The 16097-nt window shown below is 31.8% G+C and overlaps 1 protein-coding gene across 2 annotated transcripts in view; it reads right to left on the bottom strand.

Moving 5' to 3' along the window:
* Positions 1 to 1630: 1630 nt before the first annotated feature.
* Positions 1631 to 16097, bottom strand: part of LOC111050789 (importin subunit alpha-7) — a 33939-nt gene continuing 19472 nt past the window's right edge. For both annotated transcript variants that reach the window (XM_022337150.2, XM_039421145.1), the window contains exons 8-11: positions 11239 to 11382; positions 8717 to 8876; positions 4555 to 4736; positions 1631 to 3257 (exon numbers count right to left, since the gene is read on the bottom strand). In XM_022337150.2, coding sequence (XP_022192842.2) covers positions 4555 to 4736; positions 8717 to 8876; positions 11239 to 11382 — 486 coding nt within the window. In that variant the 3' untranslated portion in view covers positions 1631 to 3257. The remainder of the gene's footprint in view (positions 3258 to 4554; positions 4737 to 8716; positions 8877 to 11238; positions 11383 to 16097) is intronic.

Raw genomic sequence — 16097 nt, 5'->3', positions numbered from 1 at the left:
AGAGAATATGGAATTCTGTGTGATTCATCGTACATCGCATATTGACTGGACCATCTATTGACAATCAACAACTATGAAAACATTGAATTCATTTCTGAAACACTGATTTAACCTATCTATTTTTTTCAATTCAACACTTTACTGATAGACATTACTACAAATTGATTGAGTAGAATATGTTTTCGGAATAATGAATGCTTCATGACTAAGCATATAGGGATAGGAAGTCCGTATTGAGATGTAAATAAAAATATTGATTGTAAAATGAATTTCTTGATTCACCAAACAAAGACAAGTGTGACATGAGATACATTGATCTTTTGGCGGTACGAAGTTCGCCGGGTAGGCTAATTGTAAATGAAGCTTTATTATTAATAGTCAACGCTGAAAAAAGACAGGCTCAATCACCAGGAATACTATAAATTCTATGAGGGACCAGTAAGCCATTCATTTTGAGTATTTCAATCACTTTCACCATGGACACTGGATACATTATGGACAATCAATGAATCGATACGTTATAGTAATTCAATTAAAAAATACGTATGAAATTTATTATTTACAGAATAAAAAACTTTTGATTGCAGTGACCCCAACTACTACAACATGAATAACCATTTGGATCAAATATATAAGTTATATTGAATGAACTCACGTCTAAGGTTTGCCTTTTTCTGGCCGTGCTACAAATAAATTTAGGTATGTGCGACATTTTTTTTTTTTTGTAATCTTGTTGTCTATTAAGAAAGTTTTCAATGTGATTTTTGATGGCAATAGAATTTGAATTTGAAAAAAGAATTATCAACAAACACCTAACCAAAGAAAATCTCTGTTCTAATCAGAATTTATGAGACTCCATACAGCTGATAGAAGGCGCAAACCGAACTGGCCAAGAATACAACAATGAAACACACACGTGGCAATCTCGCGTACTCGATTTACGAAAAATTAATTCGATCAGCTGATTGATAAAATTATTTTAAGCTTTCCAATGATTACAACATATGTTAGAATATCATGTGTCAATTATCTCAGTTTCATATGGCGTTCACCTTACCATGTTAACCTTACTCAATAGGATCCTTTTTCATCCTTTGAAATCCTTAGAGGCAAAATATCTCAAAATCCGTTCTTAGTGCGCGTCTAGCATGTTTGAAGAATATTTGTGCAAAATTTAAGTCTGTAGGCCAATCAGTTTTAGCTGTAGTGTGATTTTACATAAAAATTTTCGAAAAAAGCCCTCTCCTGAACACCCCTGTGCTCCTGATCGGAATTTTTCTGCATAGATCTAATTATTTTCTGTAGCTGAACAAAAAAGTTCCTCAAGACTTTGCTGTGGAATGAGTGGTTAAAAAGTACAAAATTTTTTTGGGGGGGGGGCAGCTCCCTCAGGGGGGCAAATTTCTGAAAATCCTTTCTTAGTGGATGTTTTGAGGCTACCATGAACAATTGTGCAAAATTTCAAGTTTTTAGGCACAGTAGTTTGGGCTGTGGTGTGATTTCAGTCAGTCGGGGCTTAGCCTTTTATAGATTTAGAGATAAGAGAAGAGAAGAAGAGATAAGAAGTTTGAGAATCCATCTTGATATAAGGAAGTATGATGGTGGAAGTAAAGAAACAAAAAATCATTAATTTTTTCGTAAGAAATTCCTTTTTAATTACAGCGGGTTTAGGACATTTCAACAAAATAAAAAAAGGTTTATACAAACATAATCTATATTATTCGTTTCGAGAATTTACTGTTCAAGAGACAGACATATTATTACAAAATTTTACAATCTTTAATACGGTACTTGACTCAGCGAATTGCAGTCAGTAGCATTCTATGGAATTTATATGAGAACGTGGTAACTAATAAATAGTGGTTTTATAGATATTAAAGTAGTTTTCAGTAATAACTTACATTACATTCATTTCCTGAACTCAATAAAATACATAAACAATAATTATTCACACTACTAAGAAAAGCATTGCTTTGATACTCGGACAAAGTATTCATAACATGCTATTAAAAAAGTGGAGTGGATGGTACAATAAATCGCATTTCAGTTTAATTTACAGTAATTCTCAATAATATACTGTCTCTATTTAAAATAGCATTTTCATATTACGTTTTGAAAGAAAAAGTATAAAAACGTTTTATTTTATCTAAAAATTATGAATGTAACAATATTATTCTCTCGATGGAGAAACTAAAAACCTACGAACTGAGCCGTCAAGTTGATTTACAGGGTTAATAAATAATAATAACTTTAAAATAAACAGAAACTCTATAAAACTGAGTTTTTATTAGTATTCTGTGTATTTAAATGCAAATAAAATCATACCGTACATCAAGGTCTACAATGAATAATTTCAAGAAAATTCAAGCCTTACCGTAGCTAATTTGTAAATGATTTGAAGTTAATATAATGTTGAATGTTGGTTGTCCCCTTAGAGCCACAATCTCAATAAACGAACTACAGCTTTTGATTAACGTAAAATGTGAATTTAATTCAAATATCCTATAATAATAGAGAACGATGGTTAGTTAATAACCATTGTAAATTAAATAGGTAGAATACATCATATTCTCCATTTCATAATTTTTTTGATCGTATTAATTAAAATTTTATTCTTTATTGCAAATGCCATTCCTAATTAACATAGTACGTATTATATCGTCAAGTTTTTCCATTAGGTTAAACAGAAAAATTGATTGATTTGTTACAATCCATTAACGAAATCAAAAGGAGTGTGTCCTTATTTCTTCCGTGATAAAGGCGATTTGTCTATCTAGTTAGCTACTGTCATATTTTACATATAAACTCGAGAATTTAACTACAAAGAGTTCAACTCAATCTAAACAATACACGCTCATAATAATAATAATATTTTTTACAATCACATTCTACTAGTAACTAGTGTATTAACTTTTAATGCAAAAACATAGTTTTGAGTTAACAGAGTAAAATGATGATAAATACTTCAATATCCTATGAGCCTCTGACATTTGATGTCAGATGATTATCAAAAATTAGTTTGAATATTTTAGGTAAATTATTTTTATTTATTATGCGACAAACTGTAGCTCACAAGCTAATCTTGAATACAAGTACTGTATACATTGGACAGTTACAATAATGATTGAATATGATCTAATATTAATCAATGTTGTTGTCATATGGTAGATTCCAAGTTTGAAGGGGACAGTGCAGAGTGCAGCCCAGCTTATTTTATCCGGTAACTCGACTATTGTGCTATTTTTAATACTCAACATCTGCACAGAAAAAGAATAATATAATTTTATTAAATGTGAACATGAAAATACTAATAATTATTTTTAAGACACAGAAATTGCTTTTTGTAGTTCACAATTAATACCCAGAATACGGTACCGGTAACCAAGTTATATTTATTTAGAAATTTACAATAATTTATAAATAGTACAATGACTATGTAAAATAAAAATTAAGGGACGTAATCCACATTTTAGCTTAAATCTGATGGAAATTATCCAGCCTTAGGCTATGCGTCATATTTTTGAAATTTCATTGTAAATTTTCTATAAGTTGATATGAATAAAGGAAACTTTTTATTCAGCAAAGAGTCGATTTTCAAACAAACTATGCTTGATTCCAGGAAAAAAGAATGAAATGTATTGTGAAATACAATACTTGAGTTATTGAATACTTTCTTGAGTAATTAAATCAATTAGTGATACTTTAAATAAGCAGAGAATAAGACGGAGATCATAGAGATCAAGTGGGATTCGAAATGGTGTTATACATTTCAATTATTGTAAAATTTCTCCTAGTAGACGAATAGATTATATAGAATGAATTCGTTTACTCTATTTTATTTACTCATTCTATGGTTCAACAAATTGTCATTACAGAAACTCTGAACAAGTATTGCTAGAATGGACTTATAAAACAAGCCATCTGCGCAATAGAAACTTTCAGCCTGCATTCATGATTCAGAGTAATATGATTGAATAATCAGTGTTATTGACACAAATCACGAGTGCAATGAAAACTTCCGCAATGCATTCATAATTCAGACTTAAAATACGAATTAATATCGTTGAATATAATTGGTACTCCGTTCAATATAAACGTTTGTTGTCAACAAAGTAACCCCATGGTTTGATAAGAATAAATATCAAGCGCAATGCAACGTCCAGATTGTTTTCATAATTTGAAACCAGATATGAGTTAATAACATCGAACATCAATCACTTAGTTCCGGTTGCACAAAAGCCTGTTAATAGTGATTATATGCCATGAGAACCAATCATAGAAAACTACTTTTCTTCTCGGATTGCTTCTCGAGAATTTAAAATTCAACAGTCTTTCGTGCAACCGGAGCTGAGACTTCATTCGATAAAAATTATTCTTTTCAAAGCACCAGTATTCTTTAAACGAATCGCAGAAACAATGTAGAATTCTGGATCGTATTCATTTTTCCAACTTCAAATACAAGTTAATATGATTGGGGCATGGTTAGTTTTGAATGAATTAGCTAGTTTTAGTGAAATACTGATACTGTGTGAGAGAGAGAGAGAGAAGACGTACTCAAAACTCGAATCCGCCCATGGGCACACTCTGGTCGGTGAATGCCAACTGGTCGTCCTGCTGCGACGGCGCCACCCTCAGGTCCTCATCCTCAGTGCCGAAGTAGTGCTCGATTATGTCAAAAGCTAACTGGTAAATTTGCATATTCTCGTGCGATTGCAGAAACTCAATCTTGTCTAGACCTGTAAAAACAAATTTGCAACTCGTTCAAATTGACAAAAACGTTCTACTATTCTTTAAAGCTGCACATGACAAGTAGTCCAGACAATGAATGCTCAAAAAAGGGTATAGAGGGAAATGTTTGGAAGACAATTTTTGACCCCACATTTCTGTTAAGGGTAGTAAGGAAGTAAACATATCAAAAGTCCCCACCCCTACCCCCTGTGCTAAGGGGGTGGGGGTGGTTGAAAGGTACCATTTTCTGGTTTCTCGTATAAAAATCGAAAACTATGTATCTTACAGACATAACTGTTCTATACAAAATTAGCTTACATAATTTCTTACAATATTCATCTCACAACTTTTTCTATATCTGTTCTAGTTTTCGAGATATCCGCTCTTGAATGTGTGACATTTTTGAAAAAACACGTTTGGCTCCCATTTTTTTCCTTTTTTGCTCTTATAACATTTTAAAAAGCGATGGGAAAAATCCATGTTTATTATGAGCTTATAGAGCATTGAATTCTCTTCAATTTGATGCATAATTTCACGCTTTTACGAATTTCCCTACACCTTTTGCAGCAGCTTTAGTGTTGAAAGTGAAATCTCCATTTTTGCAACAATAGAACAATTGACAAAGGAATTTGGAGGGAATGTTATAAAAATTTTTTTGACTTTGCAGCTTTGTTGAGACTAGGGGACCAAAGTCCTCATTCCTAACTCATGTGCTAAGGGGATGAGGGTGGTTTAAAAGTTGCATTTTTCAGCGTTTTGCTTCCACGCTCATATCTTGAGAACAACAACCGACATAACTAACTATTCAAAAATAAAGCTTGATAAATTCCCTACACTTTTTGTTCAGTGGAATTTTGTGATATTCCCAATAGTTCCCGAGATATTCGCTGTTGTTTTTTCAAAAATGTCACACCTTCAAGAGCGGATATCTCGAAAACTAGAGCAGATATAGAAAAAGTTGTGAGATGAATATTGTAGGAAATTATGTAAGCTTTAATTTTGTATTGAACAGTTATGTCTGTAAGATACATACTTTTCGAGTTTTATGCGGGAAACCAAAAAATGGTACCTTAAAACCACCCCCACCCCCTTAGCACAGGGGGTAGGAGTGGGGACTTTTGATATGTTTACCTCCTTACTATCCTAAACAGAGCTGCAGGGTCAAAAATTGACTTCCCAACTTTTCCCTCTATAACCTTTCCTTGACTGGACTAAAGGCAATAAAATTTTATTGAATGTGAACATAATAATGTTAATAATCATGTGTGTATGCCACAGAAAATTTTTTTGTCTTCTCTAGCTCCCAATCAAACTCTCCACAGACGGTAGCCAAGTATAATTGTGATGAATTTGAAAGGAATTATATTATAAGTTTGTGATTTATTTATTGATTGGGTTCATTTAAAAAGGTGTAGAATTAGAAATTTTTCAATCAGACTCTGAGACTTCTTGTTTGAATGAATTAGTTTTGAATGAATTAGCTAGTTTTAGTAAAATACTGATAATGTGAGAGCAGAAGACGTACTCAAAACTCGAATCCTTATATTGCTCTTTTAGTTGAATTTCCAGTGAGAATTTATATTGTGAGGAATTTATTTTCCTGTTAAAAAATTATATTCTCACGTCAAGATTTTTGTTAACTTGCGTCCGGGAAGTCAGTCAGTTTTCAATTTGATGCAGGATTGAGATATTCTCACCGGGGCATGCATACTTGCATTTCCCTGTTCCCACGGAATTAAGCTCTGACTTGACGTAGACCGTTGTCTCGTTGGTATAAGGGGAATATGTGAATTAGTATATGTTGAAGTAGTTTATAATTAATAGCGAAGTGAAATATGTAAATGTGTAGTGATATTATCAGTGAGTCATAAAAATAGTGTAGTTACAAGAGTTTCAAATCATACTGGATTAATAGTATTAACAATGATGAGTGCCAATAATATTGGCACTATACAAATATATTATATTTATCTAGCTCATGTTGAAACCCCTATATTGACCGAGTCCCTAGCATTATAAATTTGCAATAGTAAAATGAGATAAGTCTACGCTACCTTCGTAAACAGTTAATATTCGTAAGCAGTTAGCAAAATCTTATAGACAGTTTTAATAATTTTAGAATGTGCAATGAAATATTACACATTTGTTATCAAAATTTCTAGTAGTTAGTTCCGTCAATAAAATCTACAAGTTGAAGAGAAAGCAAAATATATTATTGTTATTGATGAAGTCCCATGACTCGCCCTTTAGAATTTAGAAATCTCTCTTCTACTCCCATCTGGCGGTTACACAAATACTAGTAGTTCTGTGAACAGTAGACCTCGCGCTCAGTGAGTTACATTGACCTGTTATGTTTTCTCAAAAATTAATAAATAATTTATCAATTAAAAATGTCTAGAAAAAATCCTAAATAAACATAGAACTTTCTGTCCTATATCGTACCGTGACGTGTCGTCCCGGAATGTGAGTGTGAGCGCTGTTATCAGGTCTGGCTACAACTGTCTACAACGTTGATGGAAAGATACAATTTTCAAGATGCTCGATGTTTTTGAACGGGTAGTATTATAGTCAACTGTCTACTAACGTTAATGGAAAGATACATTTTCAAGATGTTCGATGTTTTTGAACAGGTAGTATTATAGTCCACTAGACAGCTGATTTATGATGAATAATTCTATAGTCTGATTTTTACGGTAATATTGGCGTATGAAGGAGGCTCCTTTTTCCTTTTATATTATCCTTAAAATGCAAAATTTCCAAAAACCTTGTATATACGTCGACGCGCAATTTAAAAAGGAACATACCTGTAAAATTTCATGGAAATCTATTACCGCGTTTCGCCGTAAATGCGCAACATAAAAACATTTAAACATTAAGAGAAATGCCAAACCGTCGACTTGAATCTTAGACCTCACTTCGCTCGGTCAATAATATCTATAATATTGGAAAAAAAATTGGCTTATACATGTACGGGATAGGAGATAAATGTAAACATAATAATGTTAATAATCATGTGTATGTGCCACATAAAAGTTTTTTTCCTTCTCTAGTTCCCAATCAAACACTACACAAACGGTAACCAAGTATGATATCTATAATAGGTATTGATGTAGGCTAGCCCTACGTGGATTTATCATCTGAGCACGGTTGCCAAGGTGACTGTTTTAGTAACGAACGTTTACAAGTAAATAACTAGTTGAAGTTAAGAGTTTTATGTTGAATAGTTTTATGAGAGATGTTAAAAGATTATGTTTTATTTTATTTTTATCTTGTTCGATGTAAACTTTTAATGAATAAAGTGTCAACTACGAAAGCACATTTACAACATTGGTGTCAGAAGTGGGATTTAATAATTAAATAACTAGTTGAAGGTAGAGTTTTATGTTGAAGAGTTTTATGAGAGATGTTAAAAGATGATGTTTTATTTTATTTTTATCTTGTTCGATGTAAACTTTTAATGAATAAAGTGTCAATTACGAAAGCACATTTACAACACAAAGAAAAGAATTGGCTTATACATGACATGGGATAGGAAATACACTAATGACTGACTCATCATCACGTCTGAACCACTCAACTGTTGAAATGTTGAATAACGATTCGTAATTTACCGATGATGATTATCGGACTATTTTTAAACTTGTTAATCAATTCTGGTCCCTTGAAGTTGATTTCTATTTAATGAATATGGAAATTAAAAAAATATTCCAGTCCAAACGGGTGACAAAGGTGAATAAATGATTATAGAAATCAATAAATAAATTATTTCAGTCCAGACAGGTGACAAAAGTGAATAAATGGTTAGCTAATAAATGAAAAGCTAATAAATAAATGATTTCAGTCAATACGAGTGTGAAAAGTAATTTAAAACATACTCTCAAGTTTTCAAGGCAAAAATCTATATAAATTTTAAGAGGATCATAATGAAGTCTTTACATTTCAGATATATCTAGTCGGATGATATAATAACTGTTCTGCATTAGCTTACCATAGCATTCTTCAATGAGAACGGTGTAGGGATTGACTGTGCTGTGTGTTTTTGCTTCGTGTTCTCCAACTCTTAAAATTTTCTCTAATCCATTCAACGCCACTTGGATCACATTCGCTTCGACAACCGACAACAGATCGCATAATGGAGGTATACATCCCTGAAAATACATCATCATTTATTACTAACATTCTAAAAAAATTACTTTGCTGTAGGGGTTCATCTATAAAAAATACTATTGAATTAAATAATGTATTTTAGTAAAGGTGAGTGTGTTCCAATAATAGCCTGAACTGTCATAATTAATTTATGTTTATTAATTTCGAGTATGGAATGAATTAACCAAAAATGGATAATGGCAAGTTCAACATTTGATTCTCGAAATGTTAGGTTATTTCAATAATAATTATTTTCTTCATGTGGAAAAAAGCGTGTCAACATTAAAAACAATGACACAATTGCATTAGTAGAAATGAATAGATGAATAATTGTTAAGTTAAGAATAGATTCATAAACAGGCGAGAAGCCACAAAGGTGAAAGTACTTTTTCCAAGACAAAACCAATAATAAAATTTTAGAGCGAATTGTACATTGAAAAATCAAAATATTAAAAAATATCACGAAACTGGTCTTTTAAAAAGTCATAATAACTTTTCAATTGATTGATATTAATGCTGTAATGAGAGTTGATATGGGACAACTGGAGGAGCTCTGAAAGACCAAGTTCCGGGTCGTATTTATGAACTATTTCAATATCTGTCTTAGCCATTCATGCTTTGGTGGGAGCCATCAGCAAGATTATTTTTAACAATTCTTGAAATAGATTATTCCTGGGAATCCTAGATATACTTGGATAATAGATTCTTTAAGAAAGGCCAGCTTTCATACTGCTAAGCATCGAATATAAGAGCTCCAAACTCAAAATAAAAAATCTGGTGTGACGCACTCGCACAACTTTCCTTGCCGCTGAGTTGTGTGTCTCCAGCGTAAGGCCCGCCGCAAAGTAGACCCACGCTAATCCACGAAAAGCAACCCACGCCGTGGGATGTTTTGTAAATCAGTGCTAGGCTTCTATAGACATCCTATACTATTAAACGAGCAGCTTCTGTTTATATGTTTGGATGTTTATATTTCACCTGATCTCGAAACGGCTCCAACGATTCTCACGAAATTCAGAACATAGTAGGTTTATAATATAAAGATTCGATTGCATTAGGTCCCTGGGAAAACTTGCTGAAGGACATTAAAAGGATAATTATTATTCATCCTTGGAAAAACAGCTGATAATAATTATTTCATCGTCTGTTGGTGATGGAAGTGAGTGAGCGAGTTCATGTGTGTGGGACTGTGTCAAAATTATGACTCAGCTTTTGAAATTTTGTAATCATTCAATCAGGTACTTAGTGCCGGTTGCAAAAAAGCCGGGTTATTTTCAATCCTGATTAATTCCAGTAGATCCATCTTTTTGAAATGGTCTTCTCTGATTTGTTTCGCGTGAAGTTAATCAAGATTAAAATTTAACCGGCTTTTGTGCAATTGGGCCTTTGTGAGGGAATTTTTGCATTCCTCTGGGAATTAATCTCAATTTACTGTGATTAGATAGAACATTTCTGTATGAATGTTATTATAATTTCTTCCTTCGTAATACGTTTTTTATACTTTTGTACTACAGAGCGAAGCTCGGTCCCCGATATTCTGTATAATACATGCACTGAATAATACACTTGTCAGCAATCGATTAAAACCAAGGAGATTTTTTGATGGAAAGTTTTGTAAAAGCATTGCTAGCAATGGCGCACCGCAAACTGCACCCAGCAGAGAATTTTCCACGAAATTGATTTCCACGCGTGGATCGGTTTGTGATTTGGTCACAGTTTTCGTGGAACGTAGGTCACTCGTTCGTTGTACTGCGCAAACCTACAACTAAGGCATGCGCTAGTCTTTGAAAACTTTTATGAACTCATTCTCTAATAAATTATACGTACACCGATAGGTTACACCAATGTACCAAGAAAACATGTATTCTACATGTAGGCTTCACTTTATGTTTCTAGCATGTCGAAAGTTTAATGTTTTCTGCTCGAATTGATTCGACATTGATGAACATAATCATTAATTAAAAAATAACTATGGGTCGGATAAAAATGATTCAGACACCAATAGTAAGAAGACATTTTCCCCGTCATTTTAATATAACATTCTCACTCATTACACAGACATACATACACTCATACAGACCAATACCCAAAAACCACTTTTTTGGACTCAGGGGACCTTGAAACGTATAGAAATTTAGAAATTGGGGTACCTTAATTTTTTTGGAAAGCAATACTTACCTTACCTATGGTAATAGGGCAAGGAAAGTATTAACATTTCGAGGAAAATTTATTAGCCTAGAGTCTAACACATCTGCTTCTTTAACATCCAAAATTGATGTGTTTTTTTTTAAATAAACTGTCAACTAAATGTAATAGTTTTATAAACATCGATTTTGTAAATCAAAAATAGAATGTCTTTCTCACCTGTGTAACAAGGTATTTGATTTGTTCAGGCGAGCCACCCGATGTTGCATTGGTTATCGCCCAGGCTGCTTCTTTTCTTGTCTTGAATTCGGCACTGCTCAATATTTCTATCAACGTCGGAAAAATGGTCGCATCTATCACAGCCTGCAATAAACACAAAGGTAACACATAAGTGCCTGCTACAATAATGTATTCCAAAATTAATCAAACTTGAATATTATTCAATAATTGAAACACAAATTCTTGTATTAAAGTCAAGAAGTATAATTATTTCAAATGGGTATCGAATACTTGAATTGAAAAGATAGGTAAAAATGGATTGAGAATAATTTTAATGCAAAATCATAATTTGAGTTATGATTCATTTGAAACTGTCAAAATTCATCGAATGGTAAGCATTGATTGTATTTACAAGTAGATAATTTTTAGAGTTGAAGTGAATCCAACTACAGTCAGGTGACAGCTGAACCTATATTTGATACATGAAAAAAGCTCACATAGTCCATTATGATCCTTATTGGCAATTCTGATAACATAAGACTAATAATTACAAAAAAGCAAATTATTAAAGCGTTGGTGTTCATTGGAAATTGCATCCTAACTGACAATTCATTGACTGTCATGAATGTAGGAGTTACTCATACTAGATTGATTGTTAATATCGTCATCATAATATCTAGTGTAAGGTTTCCTAATCAATATTTGTTCAGTAGTTTTACCATAACCTGTACAAATATTAATTTGGATAAACGCTCAATCTAGTCAAAGTTGAAGGAATCGATTCGCAGTTCTAATCTTTATCTGAGGTTAAGTTTGGTTGTTATTTATTTGGAAACCAACAAGATATAAGGATTGCTACCTGGAATGCCAATGGAATAAATAATATCAATAATAATAGAAAACAAGAAATAGAAATATTTCTAAAGACACGAAATATAGATGTTTGCCTCATCTCTGAAACCCATTCAACTGAGCAGGCTCATTTCAAAATCAATGGATATAATGTTTACGAAACTATTCATCCTCAAAATCAAGCAAGAGGTGGAAGTGCTGTAATAGTGAAGGAGAGTATTAAACACTATGAAGACTTCAGTATTCAAAGTAATGAAATACAGCTAACTGTAGTTGTAATAGAGTCCATAAACCAGAAAATACTTGTTGGAGCTGCATATTTTCCACCACGTTACAATTGCCGTGCTACCATTTTTCCTTAAACGGTTGGAATAGCATTTACACCTATCAACCTAAGGATAGTTGTCGGTTCCAATGAAATAGATTCTTGACAAACTGTGAACGGATCTATTGCCTATGAATGAGAAATCCAGTTTTCAGAGCAAATTAACTTATAATCTTCAGATGAAATTACACAAATACACAAAGAAACATATGTCTTAAGCCTAATTATTTCAGAGTTATTACGAACTAAATACTTATCTAGTTTACAGTTGAAACACAGTGGCTATTGGCTTGAAAATACCAACCGCTATTTAATAATAAACTAGTACACAATAAACTTGTATAAAACTCAATTTAAAACATTAATAAATTCACTTAAACTGACAATAAGTCAGAGCACAAAATTACACAAACAACAGCCAGCCATGTTTTCAGAAGAAGTCCAGGAAAAGCCACAAGTTGCAAGTCACGAAGACAACGCCTTGTTCAGTATCGATTTTTACAGACACGTCACCAAAAAATTATAACTTATAAGTTTAGAATTCACATTCTACATCTGTTCTCAATAAAACTTTATTTTGAAAATGTTATTTTAAATTTTTATATATATCTCGATTTAAATAAACTATTTATCTAGTAATTTGTTAACCCTGCCTCGGTGACACTATGGAACAATGCAACAAACATTCACGATAATAAATTCTCCGTCAAAAAATTTGTCCGTCTATTGATAACTCTGACATTTACTATAAAGTTCCATAGATCTCGAATTGAAGATTCGATTCCAATGTGAGAAGAAAAATGTAATATTACAAATACCCCCCTCTTGACATAAAAAAATTTTACTGTTTGAAAATTTAAAGAAAAAATTTACATTGACCCTAATGAAAATTGTTGAAATTTAAATTTGAGAACATTAACAATTTTTTCTAGAAAAACAATACATGTCACCCAAAATATTGAAAATTATTATAAAAATTCATCAATAGCGTTTGTTATATGTTTCCAAACAATATCTCAAAATATAGAATATCAATATTACTTTTGATTTAGCTTTATAATTTAAAGAAAAATATCTCACAGAAAGTTTAATATGTAAAGAATAGTTTTTTTTTTGAAATTGCACATAAATTTAATAGATAGAAAAATTCAATTTTTATTGCATAAAAAAATTTAGTATGTTGAATGAAAAATTTATTATTATTATTATTTTTTTTTTTTTTTAATGAATTGATGAATTGTTACATTTAATTTTCACATAAAATTTCAATAAATCAAAAATGTTCATTTCTTTCACTATTGACGTGGTTGATTTTATTGATGCACATTTTGGAAAACAGTCCGTTAAGGCACTCAGTATGATTTTCAGTTAAGTGTGACTCCAAGTGATGACGTTAAGTGTTGGGCTGATCTGGATGCACGTAGTGTTGAGCTGATACTTGTAGTCGACTGATGCATATCAAACTCGATACAGGTGACATCTCAGTTAGCATTGCCTCATGCTTGTAGTAGACGGCTGCATACCAAACTCGATACAGGTGACATCTCAGTTAGCATTGCTTCATGTTTGTAGTAGACGGCTGCATACCAAATTCAATACAGAGTCACATAAATTTTGTATCATATTTGTAATTATACAATGTACATTTCAGGCTTGAAATGACAATGTAATTCGTTTTTTGGAAAAGAGATAGACGCTGCATACAGGATTAATTTAGGTGAGGATTAATTTAGGTAAGGTTTGGTTTTTTGATATTTTCAGCTTTCAAGGTTTAGAGTTCTGCATACAGGAATAATTTAGGAGAGGATTTTTTGAATCAATTCTTTCATGATACTGTGACTGTTCTTCTGAATTCAAAGTTGTGAATGTGAACATGGATGGCAATTACCTCCAGGTAATGCAGTAGTGTTGAAGTTTGAGATACAGAGTCAGCAATAAGCATTGGCATTGCTATTGGCGTATGCTTTGGTGTCTGCTTTGGCATCGGCGTTGATATTGGCATTGGCATTGGCGCAGGCATTGGCATTAGCATTGGCGCAGATTTTGGCATTGGCGTAGCTATTGGCATTGGCGCAGGCATTGACATCAGCACAGGCATTGGCGTTGATTTTGGTGTTGGCATCAGCATTGGCACAGATTTTGGCATCAGCATTGACGCAGATATTGGCTTCGGCGCAGGCATCGGCGTAGATATTGGCGTTGGCATCAGCACAGGCGCAGGCATTGGCGTAGCTCTTCATGGCGTTCACTTGTTGTTGATTTCGAGATTCACATGATAACTATTTCAATGTTAATGTCTGTGCTGTACCTGTTGTCTTAAAATGCTTATAAACTAAAAGAAAAACTTGATTAGGCTATCCATACAATCTAATACACATGAAAATTATTTTTAAGTATTTATGAAATTGAAATTTGTTAACATCTTATTATACAGTCAGCAATACATAAATTGTGAAATATGGACATATCAATGATAAATTTAAAAAAATTCATTTTCATCTATTCACTGTTCAAATATCAAAATTTTAATCCATTCTTCAAAATAGAAATATAATTTCATAACACCCTGTATCATTATCAAAATTGTAAAAAAAAACATCAGATTATCACAACAAAATTTAATTTCAATACATATTTCAATAATTTCAGACAATTGGTCTTCTATTCACAATCATTTCATAATATATCTGCATTTCATTATCATTTAATATAACATTTCATTTATAGCAAGTTCATTTCACATTTATGATTTATCATTCAGGGTTTCAAAATTATTTAGTTTTAATTTTGTTCAAAAATTGTATAAAAAGCAGATTATTTAATATTGTTAATCATCGTTTGTTGGATACTATAGTTTATTTCGACTTTTCAATGTTCTAAACACAAACTACATTTCATGACAAAACTTTACTATCAATCATTAAACAAGAAACCATTCAAAACATCAATAATATTTTGCTTCAAAGGCAAACAATATTCATAAGTAATCATCATTTTGCATCTATGGCAATCAACATTATTAATCATTATTTTTGCATCTATGGCAATCAACATAAGTAATCAACACAAAAAATATTATCTCATTACTGCCTCTCTAAGTCATAACCTCTGTTATTCCTTCTTTAGGCAATAATGGGTTTCCATCTCAAAAAACAATCACATACCAGCAAAATTCTAATCAACAAACCCCACTAAAATTCTACATACACTCCAGCATCCATTTCAAACGATAATCAATCATATCAAAATTTATAGAACAAACAATTTAAAAATTTTGAAAAAGATATCAATCACAAAAACTTATTTCAATTAATAATATAACAAAACGTTTTAAATTGAACCATTTATTTTTAAACTAATTTAAAATTTAAAGACTGTATAATAAGTACAAACATTTCAAGATTATAATACAAAGATGATCAAGATGAATAATGGGTAAATAAGTTCCCTAAAAAATACAAAAAAGAGAAATAGAAAACTGGGTAAATAAATTCCCTAAAACAACACACAAAATTGATACACTTCACATAAGTGATACATGATGAAAAAATATATCACAAGCACATAATTCTTTACACTACAGTGGATAGATTTTAGAAAAGTTAAGTTTTATCAACAATTTAAAGATTAGGAAAATAAGCTACTATTTTAACTTCCAAATTATTTCAGAAAAAATACAAAT

Source organism: Nilaparvata lugens, chromosome 2 (genome assembly GCF_014356525.2).
Source record: "Nilaparvata lugens isolate BPH chromosome 2, ASM1435652v1, whole genome shotgun sequence".
Classification (NCBI taxonomy): Eukaryota; Metazoa; Arthropoda; class Insecta; order Hemiptera; family Delphacidae; genus Nilaparvata; species Nilaparvata lugens.
Note: the sequence above shows the minus strand (reverse complement) of the source record. Positions and strands in the feature narration are given on the sequence as shown.